Source organism: Dermacentor andersoni, chromosome 7 (genome assembly GCF_023375885.2).
Source record: "Dermacentor andersoni chromosome 7, qqDerAnde1_hic_scaffold, whole genome shotgun sequence".
Classification (NCBI taxonomy): domain Eukaryota; kingdom Metazoa; phylum Arthropoda; class Arachnida; order Ixodida; family Ixodidae; genus Dermacentor; species Dermacentor andersoni.
The window spans coordinates 151,989,168-152,015,417 of NC_092820.1; the positions used below are offsets into that span (position 1 = coordinate 151,989,168).

Below are 26,250 nucleotides of genomic sequence, written 5' to 3' on the forward strand. Positions count from 1 at the left end.
GGTTTTTAACTCCCACAGTGATCTTCTTGCATCGCGTGCAGCGCACCGCGAGGCGACAAACAAAGCGTTCATTTGCGTCGCACACCGCCTGGGCGCGTCAAGGTGTGCATACCCCAAACGCCGCGAGGCGCCTCTTCTATTTCAAAACGGCGCAAACCAAGCGCGGTCGCGACTCCTCAGGCAGGCGTTAAAGACCTCCGAGGTGCCGGCGCGCTATGGTATGGGCGCCAAACCAGCTCCTTCTCTTTTGCATTTGACTGCCTCTGTTTCACCGCCTCCTCGCGCGACTTCTCCCCCAAGTCCGGAAGAAGAAGCCGCGCTAAGGCCGGTGCGGTGGCTTCGCGGGTCCGTGCTGGAAGACTGCCAACCAGACGCCTGCTAGGTGCCTGCCTGCTCCGTGCATCGGCTACACTCGTCTTGAAAAGAGGCAAACAGAAACACGAGGCTCGTTCGTCGGAGCCGCGGTCTCGAGGGTCTCTGACAGCTGCGCCGTGGCTGCGCAGCAACCTCGCACAGCTAAATACGCACACTACCTCACGCCGGCGCCCCCTGGTAGCGGTGAAAAAATAGCAGAGCTATGCGCGGCCCGCCGAGAGGGAGGGAAGGATTCCTTCTCGGCGTCTAGGCGCGGGTGTTAGGAACGCAGCCGCGGGACCAGCAGTCGCCCCAGCCCGCAGCCCGGACGTCAGGGAGGTTGGCGACGTCTTCCCCGCCGCTTCGAGACGTTCCCTCTCTCCGGTCTTCCTCTCGCTTCGCACTCTCCACCTTCTAAACGGAGACGCTTTGTTTTTCCTTCTTTCCTTTTTATTATAATTTTTTGTTTAAGGCAGCGACGAGAGTGCCTCTGGTGCGACCTGCCGCAGGAAGTACGAGATAGCAAACTGTCGCACGGTTGTTAGGAGCCAGAGTGATACATCCGATGCGGAGGCGACTCGTCGTCTGCCCGGCAGGTCTTTCTCAGGTCAGTTTTAAGATTGAGCACGCGCGCGCGTTTGACAAGAGAGTGCGCTGCTTTTATACACCGGAGGATGCGTTGTCGCCGGAGAGAGCGTGTGGTGCTGTAAGTATAGTCGGCTGAGTCGCCGTTGACAACGCCTGCGTCACGCTGGTTGGGGAGCGAAGATGACGTGTCTCTTTCTCCAAAAATGAAGCGGCCCTGCGCGGTCCGCGGGAAGTGTTTTGCGCTGCGTCACGTCACGTAAGTGACTTCTCGCTCGTGGACGAAGTTCTACCGGTGTGTTGGTGTCTTCTGCAACTCATTTGAAAGGTAAGTCGGCGTGGCCGGTGGGAGGCGCTGCAGGTGACGCATCACGTTTCTGGCTCGACCGCATCTTTTGCGTCGGCTCGTGGTGCTCGGTCAACAGAAATGCGTTGTGATCGGTTTTGATGCCCGGACACTATCGGGAATCATTTTGGCGGTAAGTGATTGATTACTTCCTTGTTGACAATAGGCTGTGTCGGCTTGCAGAAGTTGAAGGAACGTAGCGGAGGCTGCGACGATATCCCTCGTAGCTGCTTGCGACGGAAGCTGTAACTGCGCAAACTGACGCTAGATAGACCACGTTTACAGCCTGTAGTGGTGGTGTGGCGGTAAAATGCTCCTGTGGAAAAGTTAGGTCCGTATTGGCAGATGTTATGTTGGAATTAAAAGCTCAGGCGCTTGTTGCAAGTGGGGTATCATTACGTAGGCGTATGCGACAGTTACCGTCAAGGTATCCAGCGATGACCGGCGCAGGTTGTTGGTACGCATGGATGGAGCTGTCAGGCGGTTTTGTTGCTATACAACGTAGACCTAAAATGAACAAATGGCTTGCGTGATAACCGTTGTCCAGGGGATGTGACGACCGTGCAAGTCATGCAGGTCGGCCGTATACGAAAAATCCTAATAAAAAAAAGCATTCTTAATCCCCTTGCTTAAGCCATAGTTCCACGTCAAGGGAGATTAGAACACCTTGTTAACTCATGGAAAGTAAATATATAAACAACATTCACCGACGATTACGATACTCCTTAACGCGATATCTGAGCGCAGCTCGATTAGTGTATTCATTTCGCGACATATTGGCTGGCGCGGACAATCTGTCTCGTGCGGCCCATTGCTAAGGGAGCCAAGTGTGGCGCGACTGCCTCGCTAATCTGGAGATCGTGAGAGGCAGCGCGCGGGCTCGATTCACAGCAGCCGCCGCCGACGGATATCCGCTAATGCAGCTCTTTGTTTTCATACATATTGTTCGCGGAGGAAGGAAAATATAGGAGGAAGCATTTCGTCACGCAGCCAGCCCTGGAAAGCGAACCCGCCGTGAAGCCGCAGTGGTGGCCCAACATGTGTCCTCTTGCGTCGAGATCACGGAGCAGGAAGTTAAATTTGCCGAGTCGTTTGGTTAACAGTAGCTATGTCAGTAGCTTTTTATTCGGTGCTTGTTTGTTCGGCTGCCCTGCCGTGGCTCAGCCTGCAGAGAGGGAACATTAAAACGAACCGCGCACTTTGACGTGCGATCACGTGTTGGGCCACGAGGTGGGCTTCGATCGCGTTGCGGTATGCTCCCTCCTATCTTTTTCCTTCCTTCGTGTTATTGTTGGACGCGCTGCTCTGGCGCAATCTCGTAGCCATATCGTCGCCGCAGAGCGGAACTGCTCTTTTCTTTTCACGCTTTCGCCATTCCTTTCTCCTCCACTTTCCGCTTCGTGATTTTACTGTAGCCACCCCCTCCGCTTTCCTCCTCGCGCTCTCTTCGTATTTCATCTTCCGCTGTGCTCCGCGTTCGCTCTTTCATCCTTCACTCTGCTCGTTCGCTCGGTTACAACGCCGACGCACGCAGACGCCCAACGCAGGAATGGGCGTTAAATAGCCGCGCTCCAAAAATACTCCGGTGTTAAATTGGAATTTTGAGGTACCAGAACAGCGTAGCCTATACCGGGTGTTTCGTTATATGCGGTACACTTAAAAGAAACTGTCGTATCTAGGCCCCTGCCGTTTTATCGGATAGATTACGTAGCTAGGCGGATATTCGCAACAAGAAAAAATTCAACGATAGTTTCACTAATTACAGAAATGTGCCAATTAACCTTTTAATTACTTCCCTTCTTTAAGAACTTCCGGATAAGTTACTGAGTGGACGAACCGTGCCTGCATATCAATAAGGCAATTTGGCTTCGTAGAAGCTGGCTAATTCCATGCGAAACGTCCCAGACCCCAAAAGTACCATCACCGATTGTGCTGGGAAAAAAAAATTGGTCTGGTTGGTTATTGTGTGAATGAGGTCTCCCAAAAATATTTTTCACGAGGAAAAGATTCTTCTTTTTTTTTTTTTTTTTGTGACGTAAGGGCTCTTGGAAGTTTCCGAGAAGGAGCAAAAATTGGTCGGGGGTAATTTTTCCCCTTAGTTAAGTGTGAAACTAGGTAAAATGTCAAATCTCATTTCAGAATATTTTACTGGCGTGGTTCTTTCATGTGACTTAATAGGCGAACACATATGATCTTCCGCGTTTGGTTGACTGAGTAAAAAAGCAATAACAAAAAATCGTACCTTTTCAGGAATTTCTTGTATAAATATCGTTAACGTTTCAGCCACAATATCTTTTTTACAGTTTATTCCCGTTGCTATAGTTTATGCTAAACATAATGTTTTACTGTTAAATTAAGTAATTTTCCAGAAATAGGGCGAGAAGTTGATTTTTAACGAAACATTAAGGCCTCCCATATAAAAATACATGATATAGCTCGTTATACGCACAAAGCTTTCAACTTGTGATCCAGATATTTTAATTCGAGTAAACTTTATATGAGGCGAGAAAAACGTTTTTGAAGCCCACAACCAACCTCGCCGGTAAGCATTACTGATTTATGTTTTCACTGCCAAACACGTGCGATAACGATTGACTTCCTGTCGTGCTTATGAACTCTTTAGGCCTAAAATATGAGCACATGCTTTTTTTTCATGCACTGTAAATGGCAGTAAAGCATGTGTTTACGTTGTTTTAATGTTGATGTCCCGCAAAACCATACGTTTTCCGACAATACACTTCTGTGACGAAAGTAAATCATGACTACTGCTTCGAGGTCGTCGTCGTCAGGCCCGGATAGTTACAGTATACGATGCATAGTGCACGGCGCTGATTCATTGTTTTGTAAGTAGTACGCAACAACAGCAGATTGCGAGTTATGCGAGAACCTGAATCATCGACACTCCGCACCTACCTTAGCGTATAGGAATCGAATGCCAAGAAACTTCCAGCTTGCAGGCTATAGATTGTTCTAAGTCTCTCCGTGGTCCTCGTCAAGCGACGTTTTCATTCTGGTGTGAAACGGCAGAGAAGAAACGACCGTGTGATTATTCTGCCTCTGCGCGGGGACAGAAGGAGGCTAAATGTTAGTCACTATATCTGTCACTGCAAAAAAGCTCGCATGCCCAAACTTGTCCCCCCCCCCCCAAAAAAAAAAAAAATATTGGAAGTAGTGAACTGCCGAACGTATTAGCATAGAAAAGTGAGCGAGTAAGTAAGCGTTCATGATGCCTTTTTTGTGCATCGGTCACAAATCGACGAAGGATGAAACACGCGGGACAGGTGCTGACTCTCGACTGACATTTATTTTGATAGGCATTAAGAAAGAAAGCAATCCGTAATCCATAACGCACGTCATGCCGTCGCCGTCATCAAGCCATTGTCGTCATGCTGTCATCATCATTCAATCGTCATCATTCCGTGGTCATCATTCCGTCATCATGCCACCGTCATCGCCGTCGTCTAGTCGTTGTCGTCAGACATACACACGCTCGCATCGCGCGCAATTTGACATCTTAGCAGGTTTATACTACGACATTGTCGCTTGGCTTAGGCAGTCGACTCTCTATGGTACCTCCCTAATTTCATTTTGAAGCTGTGCTCGCTCTTCTTCTCCTTCTTCTTCTTCTTTATTAAATGTAGAATAGGGGCTACAGATAGGATCGGCGGTTCCAAAATCATGGGTAATCAAACAACAAAGACAAAAGAATATAATGACAATTAAATAGCACTCAGAAGAATTTAACATAATGGCAAAACACTAACGGAAAAGGTCCGTAAATCATCAAAAAAAACGAGTTTATAAGAATACAAGAACAACATTTAGCAGAATGCGTTGTTGGGCAAGTTGATTCATTGTATTTGGAAAGATTGGATGCGCTTTGTAGACGATCACAAGGATCACAAGTTGCGCCTGTCCTGTCTTCTTCCTTGTGATCGTCTACAAAGTGCATCCAATAGGGAGGATAGGGATAGCATTAATAAAGTGCCGGCAAACGACAGTTTAACGCGTCGTGACGCTGGACAAGCGTCGACCCGGGGTTATACCCTACTCTGCACTACCCCAGTTGGGCCCGTTTGTAGTGGGTCATGAAGCTTGTGCTTTTCGAGCGCACCCCGGGCCTGCTGGACGGCCCATAGTTGTGTGTCTGTCTGCAGACAGCAGTGCATCCAATCTTTCCAAATACAAGAACATTAGCATGAACAGGTCAAGCGAACATACAGGATCTTAAAAATACGCATTAACTATACTGCTCACGAGGAATTGTTCAATTCACCGTCTATGAGAAAATCTCGTAGAGCTTTCGGGGCTGTTCTCTGTTCGTTGGAGCACCACTGCACAAGCACTGTCTGTACAGAGTAAGGATGCTTAGCTTTACAGAGCTTGCGAAAGATCTCTCTCTGCTGGTCATGCTGTGGGCACTCAACTGGATAACGATCAACAGAAACTTCAATTGTGTCCCTGCTCAGGTAACCCGGGTAGCGTACAAGGAACCGTGGCTCCGATGTGGCTACTCCTGGTAGCCGCCTCGGGCGTTGCCTTGCTCGTGTTCCGCTGGCTTCTGGACAGATCTCGGAAGCCGAGGCGCGGCGATGGTGACCTGCCTCCCGGACCGCGGGGACTGCCCCTCGTCGGCTACTCCTTGGGTCTCAAGCCCCTGGAACAGCTGGACGCCCTCACTGAGGAGTACGGCCCCGTGTTCATGTTCCGCCTTCTTGGCAAGCAGTATGTGCACCTCGGTTCGTACTCGGCCATCCGCGAAGCATACGTCAAGCTGGGAGACTGCTTCGCGGGCAGGCCGCGGGATTCCACGGCCATGGGCTTCCTCCTGGATCACCAAGGTAAGATGCTTCCGCTTTCGTCAAACGCGTATATAGACCAGCTGCGGAAGGAGTGACGTCACGGAGGGGATGGCGGCGCTGACGTCGCCAAACGCGACTGCCACAAGTTTCATTGGCGGGCAATATTAACGCACTTGGTCATTGAGGTATAGAAAGTTGGGTTCGCAAATAATATTGCGATAATAGTTGTGTACGGACTCTCGAACCGGATTTCTGTCGTTGCCGTCGCCGTGCTGTCTCGGTAGCGACGGCAGATGCGCGACACCGAGACAGCGTGTGCACAGACGCTGCAGACGCTGCAGACGCGCAGGGCCTTCGTCTGCAAAAAAAAGATAAAAAAAAAAGAAAAAAAGGGACGATGTACCCCATGCATGTGGACGTACCTCTCACGCTCTACTCGGTCGGCTCTGCAGTGGAGCAAGGGCTGTGTTAATTGCGCCCTCTCGATGATGGCGTGAGCGTTCCGTATGGAAACGCCAACTTTCCCGCTGTGTGCATGTCTGAGCGGAATAGACGACAAACCTTCACGCTACAAATGCCGACGGTTTTTACGGTTTTCCTTCGGTCTCGTGGATCACTGCGAGGTGCTGCAGTGCCTGCACAGCGACTGGGGGCAATTTTTAACGCGAAATCGTTATGTGCCTCATCTTTATTTCGTCTATGTAGTTTATTACTACATATAACGATTTAAATCCGATAACAGTTCAATGCGCTGCACACTGTGTGTGTGTCGTATCTTTCTTTTGTTGTTGGTCTTAGGTGTTTGGGCTGTGAGTTTAAGTTCAGAACTATGTACACGACCTGGAAGATGCAAGTCCGGTGCGCTGTAGTTCCACAGCAGTCCCAAAACAGCAGTCAAATTTGGCTTATATAGGCTTATTCAGTCAATAACATTGATAGAGCGACATGTACAGTGATTTGTAACAGATATGCTCTAGCGACAAACACAGAAATGAATCATGAATATGTACAGAGTCGCCCAATGTTATAAGGCACAACGAATTTGTGTTTAAAGCCGGTAATTTCCCTTGTGTGTGCTTGCATTGAGAAATGTTCCATGAGCAGGGTTCTTCAAGAAGAAAACAACGCAAGAAACAGGAGTAAATGAGGTTCCTCTTTGCACGTTCGAAGGAATCGACGTTTCGAGCACGCATGAACCTACGAGGGGTATATTCAATGTAACTTCATAAGATTATCTGTGTTTAGTAAAAGTTTATTTCAACAATAGCCGATACGAAAACTGAGTCATAGTTGCTACCACCGAATGTCACATCAAGCACTTTGAGGGGTTATACGAACAATCAATCCTTTCACAGGACCTTTGTCCGCACAACTACACGCGGAACCACATTTCCCGCTCTGGTTGCAGAAAAACTTTTTGCCTAATATATTACCATAATACTATTCCGGCTTTCAATGGCAGAAAATAAGGAAATAATTTCATTTGCAACATGCGCCTTTATATCTAAGTCAGTAATTATAACAAAATAAGGTTCTAAATATGTGTCGTTGCGTTTTATTTAGGACGCTAAGATGTCTGTATGCATCTACAGGCCACGGAGTGCGACGTCGCGAAGATGCGTCGGCGCTGTCGTTTGATTCCGTGCGGGCCGAAAAGCAAGATCATCCAGGCGTAAGTTTTCGCTGTAGGCAAGATTAAGACACGTGGCCGAGTTTACTTACAAAACAATTGTAGGACTATCAAGTTTCTCAACCATAGGTTACCGCTGAAGCTGCTTTGCAACTATTTGACATTGACCGATGTGTCATCCATGGAAGAAGAGCACACTTCAGCAGCATGGTTCGGACGACAAGACACTATTTAGCGGCTGAGAAACGCGGCACAGTGCAACCACTGACGATAGCGTTTAAACTTTCAGTGTATATACCCATCTCACAGCAACACTTCAAAATTATGTAAAATTTCTCTGTCGCATCATCATTGTACGTAACCATTTTTTACACTGTATATATCAACATCATTTTATATAACGTGACAATTAGTTTCTGTGAAACTGTGTGTTGCGTGGGTCTATGTGGTTATGTGAGTTATGTGGTTATGGTGAGTGAGGACTCGGGCATTTCTTTGAAAACGTGCCGTGTTTACAGTGCTTCGTACTTTGTATATGCGATCGTCCTGGTGGAACTGTGTTGTGATTGTGACTCAGTTTTCGTATCGTTCTCTTGCTGAATAAAAATGTTCTAAACACAGACACTGCAAATGCTGTTCGAGCGCTAAAAAACTTATTCGTTTTAATTTTATGAAAGAAGGGACACAGTGAATGAATACTATTTATTGAAGTGACGATGAGCAGGGCGGGGTGTATTTGTTGCGGAGAGAATATTTAGGTAACGCGTTCGCTGTTTCGCTGGGTAATTTCGTAGGAAACAGAGACGGTAAGCAGAACGTCTGCAGGGGTTAATACAGATGTTCTGCATGTTTTAAGCCATGTAGGGCAACGACGTACAGATTCCTTGAAACACTGGAAGGTTGCGAGAGGCTTCGTTTTAACGGCATACGTTACGTTGGAAATGTTGCTGTTCGAAACGAAGAAACGCCAAGGAAACGAGTGCGAACATCATCGCATGTACGAGAGTGTGAAGTTTCGCCGGTTTGTTGAGCATCCATATTCTCAAAAGAAAGAACTGCGCTCGTCGACTGTAGACGACGAGCACTTGCAGTCGTCTGCTTCTCTTTGCGTTTTCCATGTGTGTTAACAAGCGTGCAGCTTGCCTAGATCTGCTTCGGAAATGGCCGGCAAGCGAACGCAACAGATAAAGCCTCCTTTGAATGCAGGTATCTCGGAGAGCGAAGGTCACGAGTGGACGGAACATCGGCGCTTCGTGCTACACACGCTGCGCGACTTCTGCTTCGGCAAGCTCAGCGTGCTCGACCGGGTCCAGGACGCAGCGCACAGACTCGTCGGGCGAGTGGCGGCCCAGTGCGGCCGGCCTTTCGACCCGGAGCCGCTGATCTTCGAGGCCGTGGTCGCCACCATGGCCGGCCTTCTATTCGACGTCGACTACGAGGACGACGACGACGGCGTCGCAAACAATTCGTCGTCTGCTCGCTGCGCGAACGACACACACGGCAAGGGCCGTGTGAACGACGACAGCGAGTCGCAGCAGACGGATGAAGCACCGCCTGCAGACGACGCGACGACAGAAGAAGACCGAGCCCCGACTCCGGTCGAAACCGAAGACGAAGCCCACTTGGCCCGTCTGGTCCGCCTGGTGGCGAAGGCGACGCCTCTGCTCAGCAACGACGTCTTGCCGCAGCTGTGGACTTGGTGAGTGAGTGAGCGATGGTGTCGTGTGTGTGTGTGTGTGTGTGCGCGCGCGCGCTCCCGTGTTAGGCACGCAGACGCTTGCCAACTTCCTGTAGGCTGGCAGCACGCAACCCTCTTGCTAAATCGTCTGCGCTTCGCGGAACTTTCTCGCTACGAATACGATACACGGCGGAAACGCTGCTTCGAAAGGTCTTAGGATCTCTTATCGGCTTGAAGCGTGCGGATGTTCTATAGGCGCATAAAGTGGAGCACCGGCCTCAGAACCGACGTTTATAGATTTATTTATAGAGAGCGAATTGTTTCCGTAGTAACGTTCCCTCAGTCACACACTAATTTGCACGGGAAGTTATCACTAAAACGAATTCAACGTGTAAAGTCGGCTTCTCTCCAGACGAACCCTTGATGTGGCAAGGCCAGCTTTGACGATCACTTCTTCGGGAGCCATACACGCACGCATGCGCCCTTGCACGCAGCTTTCACTGTGTCTAATTTTTTTTTTGATAAAATCACTCAAAGGAGCAAAACCGCGAAAGCCGTCGCGCTTAGTACGTGAAGCTGCTATAGTTACATCTGGAAGCCCTGCGACGTGAGCGCGTTTCGCGCTGCTACCGCTTAGCAAAGTTTGTCGTTTTCGCGTACAGACACCAGACCCAAATGTATACCACTGAAAAAGCAAAAAAAAAAAAAAAAGCAGTAGCAGCTAACGGTGCGAAAAATTGAGTGCAAACTTGTCGAAGGAATTCACACGATAGGCATGGCGAGGGTCATGACGTCAGCGAATGCCAGCCGTTGCATTGATGCATAGGGCAGGTTTATTAATTGTTTATTTAATATACTCTCGAGGTCAAGTGACATTACAGAGTAGAATGGTTCATACGAGAGAATGCGCGAGAGCAGCTGGTTGTTCTTACTTATTTAATATTAGCTATGAGAAATAAACACAAATATTCATGAATGTCCGCAAATACAGCATAAAATATGAAACAACGATCATTTCCTTGTTATACATTCTCATCTAAGGCATTCAAAAGTGGCTACTGGTCTAGTCTAGCTTCTAACTGACGCGTGGACGTGGCTGCACTCGCCAAATAAGCGTAGTTGGTAATAATTAAAGAATGAAGCAGTTCGACAATATGGAACGTCAACTTCATAACTGTCATCTGGTCTATGTGAAATGTATCGCGGGGGGAAGAATTAGCTGCTTACGTAGAGCAGGGTGATAGTACAACTTGGGAAAAAGGCCTAAATGAGATAATTTAAGGTATGAAACAACGATCATTTTCTTACGAGAGAATGCGAGAGAGAAATTGAGAGAAATTGAGGACGACGCAACGAGCTATGGAAAGAAGAATGATAGGTGTAACGTTTAGGGATAAGAAAAGAGCAGATTGGGTGAGGGAACAAACGCGCGTTAATGACATCTTAGTTGAAATCAAGAAAAAGAAATGGGCATGGGTAGGACATGTAATGAGGAGGGAAGATAACCGATGGTCATTAAGGGTTACGGACTGGATTCCGAGGGAAGGGAAGCGCAGCAGGGGGCGACAGAAAGTTAGGTGGGCAGATGAGATTAGGAAGTTGGGTGGGTCAACATGGCCACAATTAGTACATGACCGGGGTAGTTGGAGAAGTATGGGAGAGGCCTTTGCCCTGCAGTGGGCGTAACCAGGCTGATGATGATGACCCGAAGATGCTAGATTATTTACGGAACATAGGTTTTACGGCGCAAGATATACAAGCGGTACACAGCGAGATACACAGGACAGCAAACGCCGGACCTCGATGTGTGTCCCGTCTAAATATGCGCGGTAAAAAAACACATTCCATAACACTCGTAACCAACTATAGCCCACTTTAATGTGTGTTGAATGTTACATTAAGGCGAGACTTTAGTAGAGCTGTTCTTGCGGTGCGATCGTAAGTAGACAGTACAAAGCCAACGAAGGTCGCTACGTCACGTGGTAGTGACGTAACACGTCAGGTACCACGTGTTATCGCCTCGCGTATTGACCTCAGTGGCTCAATATCTATGACGTTCTGTTGCTGAGCGCGAGGTAGTTTGCATTGATTTTAGTTATTTAATTCTTGGAGATTCGTTTCAAGAAAAAGGTCTAGAAACTGAAGATTCACAGCACGTGACGGGGGCTTAATTCTGTACCTACTCCAGAGAAGCGTACGTCACTCAGTGCCGTTCACATGTATTAAATTTCGTGCAGCCGATTCTTCTCTTCTTATTTGAACAATATCATGCTAAATAGGTTTGCACTCCCTGTTGCAATAAAAGCATCACAATTGCAGTTTCAATGTATAATGCAACAATAAGCATAAAAGAGAAACAATTGCAGTATACATAGTTTTGATTTTCAGTCGCCGCAAGCCGCGTTCTTGTGTGTATCTTATGTTTTATATTTAGCGTCCACGCTAAACAATCCCAGGTGGTCAAAAGTAGTCGTGAGCTCTTCACTATGCCTTCTCCCCACCCCCTCGTCTTGCATTGGGCCGATAAACCACACAAATACATGCGTACATACATACATACATACATACATACATACATACATACATACATACATACATACATACATACATACATACATACATACATACATACATACATACATACATACATACATACATGCATACATACATACATACATACATACCTCCGTCAATCAGTCAATCAATCAATCAATCAACCGAGTTTTTTTTTTCCAAAGCGTTAACCCTTCGTCAACGCATGCCACAAACTCATCTCACGCATTCGCTGCCCCCTCCCAGCGCGTCTCCCGTGGAGCTGAGCCCGGGCTTCTCCGAGCTGCAGCGGCTCAAGCGCGAGCTGGACGAGTTCCTGGAGAGGATGATCGCCGAGCACGAGCCCAGCCTGGACGAGTCCCGGCTCAGGGACTACATGGACGTCTACCTGGACGAGCGACGCCGAGCCATGGAGGAAGGCACGCTGGACAAGAGCACCTTCACCAGTGCGTGAGATTTGGAAATGCTGTTGGCATGCCCCTTTCCTCGGAGGAGGCGGAAAGCTGTGTTCTTAAACCCCTTATTGACCGCAATTCCCTCATCCCATAACGCCATACGACGTATGTTAAAAAATAGGTTTCTTTATATGGAATCCCGTATGTTTCATTTAGAATTATTGGATATGCGTGTTATGGGGCAAATGTTCTTTTTTTCCATAGAGTATAGCTTAAAAATATTATTAAGTTTTGGGGGTTTTAAGTTCCAAACCTACGATAGCGGATAGTGGGGCACGCCTTAGCTGGGGAGGGGGGTGGAGGAGGCTACTGATTAAAATTCATCAGGGGTGCTTGAAGGTGTACCCAGTCGTGTTCAATTCCACACCGGCAGGAAAGCAGCCGTTATGGCCGGTATCAAGCCCGCGACTTAAACTTCGTTGCCCATATTGGAAAGTGTCCAGGAGCTTACTCGACACACCTCCTGCCTCCTCTTATAGAAGAGCCAAGTACAATTGACTCCAGACCACCGTCAGTTGCATTCTATATATATATATATATGTGTGTGTGTGTGTGTGTGTGTGTGTGTGTGTGTGTGTGTGTGTGTGTGTGTGTGTGTGTGTGTGTGTGTGTGTGTGTGTGTGTGTGTGTGTGTGTGTGTGTGTGCTCGCGCGCGCACGCCCTTCCAAGCTCTCAGAATCCTTCTCCACCTTCACCACTTGACCGGCTTGTTACACATCACTCACATACAGTCGTCACACCGCAAGACAGTGAAGGCGCTCTTGAAATTTTTGCGTTCGACTGGCGTATTGGAGACTTTCTCGTGGACGTTCCCCTTCCCCTTCCCCCAGTGCAGGGTAGCAAACCAGAATCTCGTCCGGTTAACCTCCCCGCCTTTCCCATTCCGTTTATATCTATCTATCTATCTATCTATCTATCTATCTATCTATCTATCTATCTATCTATCTATCTATCTATCTATCTATCTATCTATCTATCTATCTATCTATCTATCTATCTATCTATCTATCACACTTTTTTCTTTTTTTGCGCTTCGACACTCCCGATGCTAACGCATTAAAAAGGCGCGGTCCCACATGCGGCCGGGGGAGTGCAGGGGGGGGGCAGCAACCGCGGAGGGGGGGGAGTGCACACGCCCCCAACAACTCTTTGCGGCCCTCTCGCCCAGTCCACCGGCTCAAGACCATCTGCGTGGACCTGCTGGTGTCCGGCACGGCCAGCAGCTCGGCGCAGCTGTGCTGGGCGCTCAAGCTGCTGGCGCGGCACCCCGGCTGCCAGCGCCGGTGCCAGGACGAGATGGACGCCGTGCTGGCCAGCGCCGACCAGCTGGGCTCCGTGTTCAGCAAGGACAACCTGCCCTTCACCGAGGCGTGCCTGCTCGAGAGCGCGCGCTTCGCCAGCGTGCACCTGGTCGCCGCGCCCAGGACGAACCTCGGTGAGTGCGTGCGTGGACCACGTGCAAACGTTAACATTTGGAACACTACGACCACCCACTTCAGTCACGAATCGTTAACGACTGTCGATACGAGCGCGAAACTTATGTGGTCTTATGCCAGGGGGCTGAAGACTCCATTGAAATCAGTCAAAGGTGGTAGGATGACTCTTTTTGCGTGTGTGTGTGTGTGTGTGTGTGTGTGTGTGTGTGTGTGTGTGTGTGTGTGTGTGTGTGTGTGTGTGTGTGTGTGCATTATACTCATATGACTATGAAATATTTAATTACTATATAATCAGTCATGCTACGTTTATTTTTTAATAAAAGAAGTGAATCACCCCCTCGAATTATACATAGACACGTTAATTATTACCTGCAAGCATTACTAAAAATTACATAAACATAATTATGCCGCTGTCGTTACCCGCGTGCCCCACATCAAACGTGCCTTGAAACAGGGCAGTGTCTTCGCCAAAGCGGCCCTCAGTAACGATACCTATCAGTCTAAAGTGAAATGGAAGTAATTTAGCTAAGCACGATGTTCAAGTTACCTTGGGTTTCGCGTTAACGGTCTATTCCTTGCCACCACTGCACAGAAATGACAAAAATAAGTTGCGCACACACATATGCGCGCCGTGACCGAAGGTACTGAACAGAAAAATGCTCTTACGTGCATTTTTGAATTATGCCCTTCGACAATACCAAACAGTCGCATTTTCGCCCGAAAGACGAAGCGTCGATTGCAATAGCGAACTATTAGAAAGCTATACGAAGTAAGGATAATAGTTTTGTCGGTCGCGTAAACTTGTAAACATTCGCTTACTAACTAAATTAACACGGGTGGTGTCACGCGCGCACAGGCAAACATAAACACATCTCACTCGATGGCTGCGCACACTTGCTGTCAAAATGACGGCGTGAGGAAGCGTGGCAGCGGCAGCGAGCGAATCGACCTTCGTGCTTCATCATGCTTCAAAGCGAACTAGGTGCCAAGAACAAATCGCACACGAACCTATCAGCCCTCGGCGCAGCAGACTCTGTCCCCATCGCAGGCCGCTTTCAAGATAGGGCCCGTGCAGCCGCCCTCAGCCGCCGCCGTAGTTGAACGCGCTCAGCAGAGCCACCGACGTAGTAGAACGCCCCCTCCCTCCGATGCCTCGCGCGCGACGGAAGACGGCGCGCTTCCTCCCCTCTTTCATCCCTTGCGCGCGCTATATGGAGCCACCATCCTCGACACCCTCGCACGCTTTCTCTCGCACACATCTTACGGTGCGCGGTCAGGATGTTATCGCACTTGGACTCTATGCAGAACATCACGGCGACGGCGGCAATGCGTCTGGGGTGTCCATGTAATTCCTATCGCAATAAAAGATTACTCTTACCGCGACGAAGGGTTTTGTAAGCCAGAAAAGACGCACAAAAGAAAAAAAAGGCGAGTGGCGACGCCACCTCCTAGTTCCCGCACCAGTACACGATGACGTCACGCATTTTGGCGGTGTCTGCTAGTGCCTAGGTAATTGCTTATTGGTAATTAAGGGACCACATCATGTTCTAAATGAGAAAAAGGTTGAATACGGCAAGTTTCGGGAACCTTTACTGAGCCATCGGGGCCCGAATACGAAAAAGAAAAAAACGCTTTAAAACTCGTGACGTCACACTGACGTACCGGCGTTGGAGTTCCGGCGCTAAATTATGAAAAAAAAAAAAGAGATACTTTGACCTTCATTTTTCTCTTCCAATAATCGCACGGACGACGAGATTGGTTTTAGTGGTTGTTTCGTGATTGTGTAACTCAATCACACAAGTCATCCACATAGTTCATTTTTAATGTTTATTTAGTATGTTGCTTCTAAATAAAATTTCAGTTGTTAGACCAACGCAATTGTCCCGTCCTTTTACTATTGTCTTTAGCAGTTAGTGTGCGCTGCAAAAAGTGGGTCAACCTTTTACCGGCAAATTAAGGAAAATATAGTTTAAAAATATTTTGTCTTCAATAATTACCTTCCGGAACACATTGCAATTTACAAGTTGTAGCCGCGGAGTTCGCAAGGCGGAACCACTTGGAAGGAATTCTCAAGATGAGACCAGTTTCGAGATATTAATTCCCGAACTTTGCGAAGAAATACATTTGCGGTCCAATTACTTTTGAGCTTCAATGCATAAAACGGCGCTTTGTTTAAAGGGTAAGTGCAACGACAGTGAAATTTTACCGCAAGTATTATGGCACATACATCGCAAATTGTGTCATCCACAAAATTGCTTATCGAGTAGTCCACTTCAAAGGTAATAGAAGTGTAGCCATCTGCCACAGGAAATTTTTTGAAAATTGCTCGAAGTCTTCCCGGAAACACATGGCATACTATATATACGGATAGTTGGCAAGCCACATCCGTTTACACATAGTAAGCCATACTTCTGAAACATAGCGCCTTCTTTCCTAATAACTATTTCCACATGAAACCTGCGCGCTTCTTTTCCCGCTCCCCTGCTAACAAAAAAATAATAATAAATAAAAAATAAAGCCAAGAAATTAAGTGCGTGTTAACTATACACTGGACACTCATTTACATCCTTACGCATAAGGGCGTAAATATGTCTAAAACTCGCACCCATACACCATTTTCTGAGTGCAAGAGTGCGAGTTATAGACCAATTCACACCCTTATGCAATTTTAAGCATGTAAATTAGTTTACACTGTCGCATTTTGCTATAAATAATCGTACTATTTCTTGCGTTTCATCCATCTGGCAGCATGGCGAGCGAATACTGCTGGAAACGCTCCCCTTCACGCGAGAGATGTCCTATCGCGGTGGCTATATCGCGCACCCCGCACGGGCGGACGTCTTGGCACTTCCGCGATCCGGCTTATGCTAAGCACGTCTCCTGCGGGGATTAAATCCCAACACGTCGTAAAGTCGCGTTATAACGCTTCCACCTCACGCAACGCACTACAGAAAGCCTCGAAAGAAAGCAGTGGGCAAGGGGCGCACCTCGATTTGCACGCCCCCTGCGTAGTATGCACGTATATGCGCTCACCGCACACACGCACACAACGGGGCTGTACTACACTAAACGTATAGTTTAGTTCTCACGCGTTGCACTCCTTATTGCCGCAGTCCGAGGCTGCAGAGGCTGCGTACGTATAGCCAGCAGTATACATACTTGGCGGCCGGCCTATCTCATTCCCGGAATTGGAGGGAAATTAGCGTCGACTGTGGTCGCCGCTCAAGCAGCGAAGCAGCTTGCATGCATGCATGCAGCAGCTATAGTATAGTGCGGTCGAGCGGCTGGGCGCTTTATATCCATGCCGTGGCTGTCTCGCGAAAGCGCGGGCCCTTCTCTCTCGCCCACCCCCCCCCCCACCCGTTCCTCTGCCTCCATCCCTAGCTAAACCTCCTCGCCTGCCTTTCCTGTGGTAGACCTTGGCCACCGAGACAATAGCCTGGCGGCCGGCTCTGCACTGTTTTTTTTATTATTATTTCTTTCTCGATTTCTCGGCGCATAAAACCGGCTTCCATTTCCGTATTTGGATTTCTCTCGTATATACGAGTATACACACGTGTCCTCTCTGCCTCTCACGTGTGCGCATGTGCCCGTCTGCGTGTTTTGCATGCGCCTGTTCGTGCGTGTGTTTGTGCGTGCGTTTGTTTGTGTTTGTGTACCCGTGTGTTCCTGTGTTCGCACTTGTGTGCGTTTTCTGCCTGCGTCCCGTGCTTGGAAGATGCGCGCGGCCTGCACGTGTGAGTGGGAATGGTGCGCCGTTACTATGTATATACTTTGTTACATATGAAATGCGCTATAATATACGCAAGCCAAAGACGTGCGGGTGACAAAAAAAAATTAAGAAAGAAATAGCGATAATTTAGCGGTATAAATGCGACATAAATGCGTTAGGCATTACGTCCCGCCACTTTCGGAGGTCCCGCGTATCCGTGATTTAAACCGCGTTCACCACAATAATTGCAAAGCGTTGTTCGGGAGCTTACTCGACACACGTCCCGCCTCTTCGGGGAAAATGCAGGTGACGGTGGTCCGCAGCCGACCACCGTCAATAGCATTATGTACGTACATGACATGACATTATATATGCGTATATTCACAAGGTGTAACAACTATCATGCACCAATATTTCAGAAATATGCAAATGCCACGTAGTTGGGCAGAACCAATGTAATGTTGTTCCTAAATGTTGTTTCTAATTTTGTTTCAGTTTTAGACATCTAAAACGGCTAAAAGTGATTTACCATACACTGCTCTGAAATATGCCGCTAATTTGTGAGTACAGTCGAACGTCTTTATAAAGAAGTGCTTCGGGCCTCCGAAATCATTCATTGTGCAAGTCACTTCGTTATAAAGACCGCGCAGAGCACAGCTCATAATAAAGCCGGGAAAGAAGTATTCCTTCGTTATACAAGTAATTTAGTTGGAAAGGCGTTCGTTGTAGAGGCACTCGACTGTAGTACTTTTGGAGAGCCCCTACCCCGAAACCAATTTCTTTTTCGCAAGTCGCTCTTCCCGAAAGCGCGCTTCGCCGCATTAAAGTTATGCGGCGAAGTTCACTATCTTGTTGCTTGCAGCTTCTTCTGGTCGCACGCCCTGCGAGTGGGAGAATTAACAGCGCCATCTTGTTCTTGTAGTGATAGGTAGCACGTGGGTAGGTGCTTGGGCTTGTTGGTATTAAAATGCTGGTACTGCGGTGACTGCGTGTACATGCTGTGAGAACAGGACGAAGGCGGAAGGGACGTCACACACCGCTGTCTTTCAGCAAATTTATTCTTAGTGTAGCGTACGAGAGACCACTACTGTCACCACCGAACCGTCATGCAACAAACAAACAAACAAACAAACAAACAAACAAACAAACAAACAAACAAACAAACAAACAAACAAACAAACAAACAAACAAACAAACAAACAAGCAAACGAACAAACAAACAAGGGAACGAACAAACTAACGAACGAACAAACGAGCATACAAATAAACAAACAAACGAACGTACAAACGAGCATACAAATAAACAAACAAACAAAAAAGGTTGACGGTCACTTCTGCATGCACTAAATGGGATGGAGGCGAAAGCCTGCGCGCTCAAGAGACGTTAATTAAATTACTTGACATTCTCATTCGAATGCGCTGTCACTTCCCATTGTTTTCTCTCACCAAAGGTCGTGGGTTCGAGTGCCTTGATTAATTTTCAATCAGTCAATTTATTATTGTTAGACATTATTACAGTTACAAAGGAAATGCAATACAGAAGGAGAATACCAAAGGTCGTCGGTTCGACTTCAACCAATGGTCGCGAGTTCGACCGTCAATGGTGGTACCATTGGTGGTACCATAGCGCCCGACGGTCAACTTTTTTTCGATAACGCTGCACAAGGCGTTTTTTTGGACCCACGAACAGGCTTTCACCTTAACAAAGACAAACAGACGGACGGACAGACAAAGACAGTTTTACCAAAATAAAGAGAGGTGGTGCCGTTGTAATTAAGGAAAAATTCCGCAGTGGGCTACTTGGTTCGACGTACTTAACGCTGTTGCGCAAAGCCACTGAAGGGACAGGACTTAAGCGAGAAAAACAACACACGACACCGGAGCGCGATTGGTGTTGAATTCGTGATGAATTCCGATGGCGGCGGAATGCAAAAACCCTCGTGTACCATGCAGCGCAGGAACGTTAAAGAACCCCACAGGTCGCCAAATTGCTCCGAAGTCCCCCACTACTATGTGCTGGGGGGAGGGTTGGGGGAGGGGGTATATTGTAAAAGTCCACCTAGTGGACATGTTCATTTCGTCTGCTGCTAAAGTTCTGATTGGCTGGGCTGGGGTAAGCGTCAGAAGGAGGCAGGCACTCCAGCCAATCAGCACTTAAGCAGCAGACGAAATGGACAGGTCCACTGGGTGGACTCTTACAACCCCCTCAGATCGTGGTTATGGCGCGTAAAACACCAGAGTTTAAGTAGTTGGTCTTTCTTTTTTTCTCTTTTTTCGTTTCTTTTAAAGGCATGACCGTTAATGAGCAGTCAGAGTCAGCACCTCTGCCAATGCTGTCAGATAAGGAATTGCGGTTTCTTATGGTATCTTCGGGTGGTCGCCTCCATTCTCCGAATCAGAGTTGGGCAGATCCCGGCGCTTTCCTCGAACTCAGAGGCAGAGGACATCTCGCGCAAGCCGAACTTGACTCACTCTCGGAGGAGGAAATGGCCGAGGTGGAACCACGCTACCATAGCAACCGTCCGAAAGTTCCGGGCGCTGCCGCCAAAAAGCGGGAGTATGCGCCGGTGGGTTGCACGTCCATCGAAACGCCAGCAGGAATTTGTTACGGGCGACCGTAGGCAACAACGGCGACGATGCTTTGTAACGACCAGCCGAAAATGCCATTAGCCATGTGCGTAGACAGCTACCCTTTTTATTGCGCTAATAGGTTATGAGCTATAGCTATGGGGGATATCCCTGTAACATGACGGCTGCTTGTAATATAACGGCTGCCTCTAACATCACGGTTCACTGTAATATCACGGTTCACTGTAATATCACGGTTCACTGTAATATCACGGTTCACTGTAATATCACGGTTCCTTGTATCATATCGTATTGACTCGTGTAGGGGCCGCACCCCCAACTTGGCAGCCAAAAAAATTTTCAAAGAACAGATTTCCAACGGACAAGCAATCGCGTTCGGTGCCTCAATACCGCGCGCGCGCGCAACGGCGAAATTTCGCGGGCTGCGTATTTCCGCGTGCCGCTACTAGATGGCGAGAACTGCGCGTTGACTTCTGATGCAATGGTACATCCGGGGATCTGGTGTGTGGTGGGGTGTGCACAAGTCAAGGCTGCACCGGCACCATTTTGACCAAAACGTACGGTCCCGTGTAAGGGCCGCACCTCGTCAAAATTGTGAAAAAAAAATGCAGTCCTTACACAAGTCTTTATACGGTATTACCATCGAATCCTTGGTCGGAAGTGAAAATAAAGATTAAGGTGAATTTGACCGCTTGCAGTGACACGAAGCTACAACAGTGCGCAGCGGGGTTCAAGTGATGACCAATCTCGAGCATTCCTTATGTATATATTTGTTCGGTCATTTGACTGTAATGTGAGTGAGTGAGTGAATAAACTTTATTGTAGGTCCGGCGAGGACGCGAACTCGTCGCGCACCCGGCTAGTCCCACGTCGGGACCGGCAGGTCTAGCCCACCGGCCCGGTCGCGGGCACGCCGGACGGCCAGGATTTGCTTTTCTAGAGCGGGGCTACGCAAAAGCGAGTCCCACTCCTCCTTGATGAACTTGGGGTATGTCGACCCGCACTCCCAGAGCATGTGAGGTAGAGTGGAGGTCTGGCCGCAGGACGGGCAGGCGTCGTCGCGATACACGTCGGGGTAAGCCTCGTGGAGAGCGGACAGACACGGATATGTGCTGGTCTGTAGGAGCCTAAGTGAAACGGCTTGCGCCCTATTCAACTTGGGGTGAGGGGGTGGAAAGACCCTTCTGGACATGTAGAAATATTTAATAATCTCATTGTGAGTAGCGGGAGCGTCCCTGTGACCGTAGAGAGGAGGGGAGTCAGTGCTCCTTATAGAGGAAGCGCGGTCGGTGAGGTCACGCGCAGCCTCGTGGGCAGACTCATTGAGGTTCGGGGGAGCACCCTCGACCGATCCTACGTGAGCGGGAAACCAGTGAATTGAATGGTTTGTGAGAGCATGTGGACTCGAGCCGCTAAGAAGACGAACAGCTTCCTTGGCGATGCAACCCTTTTGAAAAGCCCTAACTGCCGTTTTGGAATCACTGTAAATTTCGTACCCACGACCGTCTAGCAGGGCGAGGGCGATGGCGACTTGCTCGGCGACTCCGGGGTCTGAAGTGCGAATTGAGGCGCTATTGGAAATGTTGCCGCCCGAGTCGACCACAACGACGGCAAAGGTCTTCCCGTCACTGTACTCCGCAGCGTCTACGAAGCTTGCGCTAATGTCGTGTCGCTTGATCTGTTTGAGGATGGCGGCTGCTCTGGCCTTGCGTCTGCCCTCGTTGTGGACGGGATGGACGTTTTGGGGCACAGGGGCGACTTCGAACTTGTCTCGAATGCACCTAGGGATCGGGGTACTGACCATCGGGAATCCCGCAGGGTGGTAACCCAGCTCTTCGAGGATGCGTTTACCTGCTGCTGTGGTGCCCAGGCGAGTGAGTTGCGCGCGTTCTTGGGCTTCGGCAATCTCCTCGGCGGTGTTATGTACCCCCAGCTTCAAGAGATCCTCGGTATGGGTCCTGATGGGTAGCCCGAGAGCCCTCTTGACTATTTTGCGGATAAGAACATTGAGTTTGTCTCGCTCCGCTCTGAGCCAGTTGTGCATAGAAATCGTGTACGTGAGGTGGCAGAGTACGAAGGCATTGATCAGCCTGAGAAGATTGCTTTCCTTCATGCCTCGATGCCGGTTTGCGATTCTGCGAACGAGGCGGAAAGCGTTGTCCGTCTTCGCGATAATCTTGCGGAGAGCAGTTCCGTTTCCGCCGTTGTATTCGACAAACATGCCCAGGACCCGAATAACGTCGACCCTGGGTATCACCCCCCCGTCACAAGTGCGAAGTCTGATGCTGCTTTCAGAGACTGGCTTCCAATCTTTGGGTCTGCCTCCCTTCTCTTTTCTGTAAAGTAGCAGCTCCGACTTGGCGGGGGAGCATCGAAGTCCGGTGGGGCGGAGATACTCCTCGATCACGTCAATCGCCTCCTGCATGGCTTCTTCGACTCTGCCCTCGCAGCCGCGGGAGCACCATATGGTGATGTCATCGGCGTAAATGGTGTGCTTGACGTTCTCGACGCGCGCCAACCTCTCGGAAAGACCAATCATACAGATGTTAAACAATGTTGGGGAGATGACGGCGCCCTGAGGAGTGCCCCGCCCTCCGAGGGGCACATCTTCGGAGCGGAAGTCTCCAATGCGAAGCTTGGCCTTCCTGTCAGTCAGAAAAGAGCTGACGTAGTTGTGGAATCTGGAACCCAGACCCAGGTCTGAAATGGTCTTGACGATGAAGGTGTGGAGCACGTTGTCGAAAGCCTTCTCGAGGTCCAGACCCAGCAGAGCCTTGACGTCTCTGGAACGGCCATCCACAATCTGATGCTTGATTAGTTTCATGGCATCCTGCGTTGAGAGTCCGGCGCGGAAGCCGATCATGTTGTACGTGTAAACCTCGTTGTCTTCGAGGTACCCGTTAAGCCTGTTGAGGACGACGCGCTCCATGACCTTGCCGACGCAGGAGGTTAGAGAAATCGGCCTGAGGTTCTCGATGTTCGGGGCCTTGCCGGGCTTGGGAATGAGCACCGTGCAGGCCATCTTCCATTCTGCAGGAACAACGCCGCTATTCCAGGACTCGTTGATTTTGTCGGTCAGGAAGACGATCGACGTGTCCTCGAGGTTTCTCAACATTCTGTTGGTGACTCCGTCTGGACCCGGCGCAGACTTGCGGTTGAGCGCGAAGATGGCCTGTCTAACCTCGGCAATGGAGAAGTCTTCGTCGAGCTCGGGGCGTGGAGGGCCTCGGTAGTCTGGGAGTTGGGTCACTGGATCTCCGTCGCGACGGACGGGCAAGTACCTCTGTACCAGTTTTGCGACGAGCTCATCGACCGTGTGAGACCTGGTGGCATCGTGAAGGGCCCTGGCCAACGTATGCCTCTGATTTGACTTTGAGCCGCTTTCGTCGAGAAGGTGCTTCAGCATACCCCAGGATTTGCCGTTGCGCATCTGTCCGTCGATGGATTCGCAGAGCTCGTCCCACTGCTGCTGGCATAGCGCCTTGCAGTGGTCATCGATGACCTTGTTGAGCTGCTGCAGGGTAGTCATTGACTCGAGCCTGTTGGGTCTGTGTCGTTTTCATTTAGTTAAAACTGTTCATGCGGCACAAAATTTTGTTGCGATCATATCAGGTCAGTGTGACATTGCCTCTTGTTGTCTTCCTCCAGTCCTTTCCGCACTGTGTCCCTCTCACTCACGCTGTGGTGTACACATTTGTGCGCGCGACTTGCATTTGCCAGTTCTGTCCAGTACTGCTACTACTAGTAGCAGCAGCAGCAGCAGCAGCAGCAGCAGCAGCAGCAGCAGCAGCAGCAGCAGCAGCAGCAGTAGTAGTAGTAGTAGTAGTAGTAGTAGTAGTAGTAGTAGTAGTAGTAGTAGTAGTAGTAGTAGTAGTAGTATATAGTAGTAGTAGTAGGTACTTTCGGCCAATAACTCACACTCATGTTGCCGGTCGGTCATTAAAATATATCTACAAAAATGCGCGGCATGAATTGCGGCAAACTAATCCATTACTTAATTGTTCTTTATATACGGCTACTCGTACAGAAAATCCACACTGCATCATCCAAATGCCCCGTCTTTTTTATTGGAATCTTCCGCGCCTTGGAATAAAATTATATGACATTGATCTATCTATCGACAGTCCACCATAATTCGTACAATGAACTATATATGCACATCACGTGACTGTATTCCGTTGCACTATTTTCTCTTTTTTTTTCATTTCCACCGGTGCTCAGAGGAGGCGACTGTGGGCGGTTTCCGGGTTCCAGCCGGCAGCCGTGTGCTGGCCAACCTGTGGCTGGCGCACAGGGACCCCGAGTTCTGGCGGGAACCTCACACGTTCGACCCGACCCGCTTCCTGGCCGAGGACGGCAGGCCCGAGAGGAAGGACGCCTTCCTGCCGTTCGGACTCGGTGCGTGTTCACGTTAGAGAGTTTTAGCGAATCGCTACACCACGCTACGCCCTTACCGCTACCGCTCGAACCATCAGCCAGGCATACGCACGAGCCATGCAAAGTCACGCCGAGCGTGCAGCTTTCACGGCTTAGCTGGCATACACTGTAACTGGGAAAGCTGGCAGGAGCAAGGTTTAGCGGTAACGGTGTTCTAAAGTTCTCTATCTGTACGGCAAGCTCTACGATGCGCACAGGCAGGCCTGAGCAGACCGTAGTTATATAGGGAAACGTTACAGTAGGCGCCTTTTACGTGCACTCACTTGAAGCGGCGATGAGACAGCCTTGATTGACTGAACGCTAAAGCTTAGCCAAGTGACGGGGTGCACCCACCTGAAGTTTCTATTCCTGCATTCATTGCGGTATAGTGGGGCATATATCATGCGTGCACGAAATATGATTGTGGGCGTTCCTACAGTCGATCCTTCCACATAAATAACTACGGCTTTTCAGAAATACGTCAGCGTGAGCTGCGAACAAATTTTTGTGTTTAGTGTACTTTCCAATGGCCTGGTTCAGTGTCTTCTATAGAAAGTTTTCATGTGAGGTCACGGACGCGGCTTTCGATGCGCTAGTACCCAAAGATGGCGGCCACAATCATGTCAGTGCATTTTATATGGACGGTGACTGTTTTTTTCACCGGTTTGTCACTGTTATCGCTTTGTCGTTCAACACAAGATGGGCCCGTCGCGCTGTCATGCTGCCACGTTTCTTGATTACAGTCCTTCTCGACCTGCTAGTACCTAAAGATGGCAGCCGCGATGACGTCTGTGCAAACTATATATAGCAGGCCTGAATTAATTCATTCAGCTGCTTACGTATACTTATGACACCACTCCTCGCAGGCAAGCGCATCTGCATTGGAGAGTCGCTGGCCAAGACGCAGATGTTCGTCTTCGTCACGGAACTGCTGAAGAGGTTCACGTTCACCGTTCCGGAGGAATTCGCGACGCAGGACCTCAACTTCCGGCCTTCCCAGGGCACACTGAGGTTCCCGGAGCAGTTTCATCTAGTCGCCACGCCCAAGGTTCTTACTACAACTCTGTGAAATATTTCGACAAAATATATATATTTATATTCACGTCTTCACTGGTTCTTATAAGAAAGGCATCGCGTTTTTTCCTGGGGGCACAGTGGCCTTGCGCTTCGGTGCTCTCCCTTTGCTCCCCAGCACGCACAAGACATTGCATGTACCCCGGCCACGGCTGTTGCTGTGTCCTTAATACAGCATACCATTTTTTTTTTAATTCCATGAAATGAAATTTCGTATGCTTCACAAGCTCAAAAGAAGCCAAACAAGCATGGTGCACCGGATTCGCCTTGGTGCCGCATTCACCAACCGTTATAGATGTGATACTAGACGAAACTGTGAATACTGCAAGGTATACCAGGAAACACTTGATCATATATCTTGCGTTTGTCTCGCGTACGCGCAAGAACGACAGCAACTGGTCTCTTCTATTGCAACCGTCGATAATTGGCCGCTATCAGACGAGTTTCTTTTGGGTCCTTGGCATAATGCAAACAGCGCAGCCCGGCGCAGCCCTGATAACAAGTGCCGCTACAGCCTTTATCCAAGCCATTGGGCTGGACGCACGGCTTTAGAGATGCCACAATGCTGTGAACTTGTTTATACGCACCTCTTACTCATATCACCACCACCACCACGATCA

The 26,250-nt window shown here is 49.0% G+C and overlaps 1 protein-coding gene across 2 annotated transcripts; it reads left to right on the forward strand.

The window, feature by feature from the left end:
* The first annotated feature begins 672 nt into the window (after nucleotides 1-672).
* On the forward strand, nucleotides 673-25,666 carry LOC126533569 (cytochrome P450 2J1-like). Of its 2 annotated transcripts, none has more exons than XM_050180732.3 (7): nucleotides 673-961; nucleotides 5,755-6,126; nucleotides 8,924-9,416; nucleotides 12,195-12,394; nucleotides 13,572-13,838; nucleotides 24,362-24,538; nucleotides 25,423-25,666. In XM_050180732.3, the coding sequence occupies exons 2-7, from the start codon at nucleotides 5,790-5,792 to the stop codon at nucleotides 25,623-25,625; spliced, it is 1,677 nt and encodes a 558-aa protein (XP_050036689.1). In that variant the 5' UTR covers nucleotides 673-961; nucleotides 5,755-5,789; the 3' UTR covers nucleotides 25,626-25,666. The 2 variants fall into 2 exon arrangements, with proteins under 2 accessions (XP_050036689.1, XP_054928180.1); XM_055072205.2 differs by lacking the exon at nucleotides 673-961 and adding an exon at nucleotides 1,002-1,267.
* The last annotated feature ends 584 nt before the right edge of the window (nucleotides 25,667-26,250 follow it).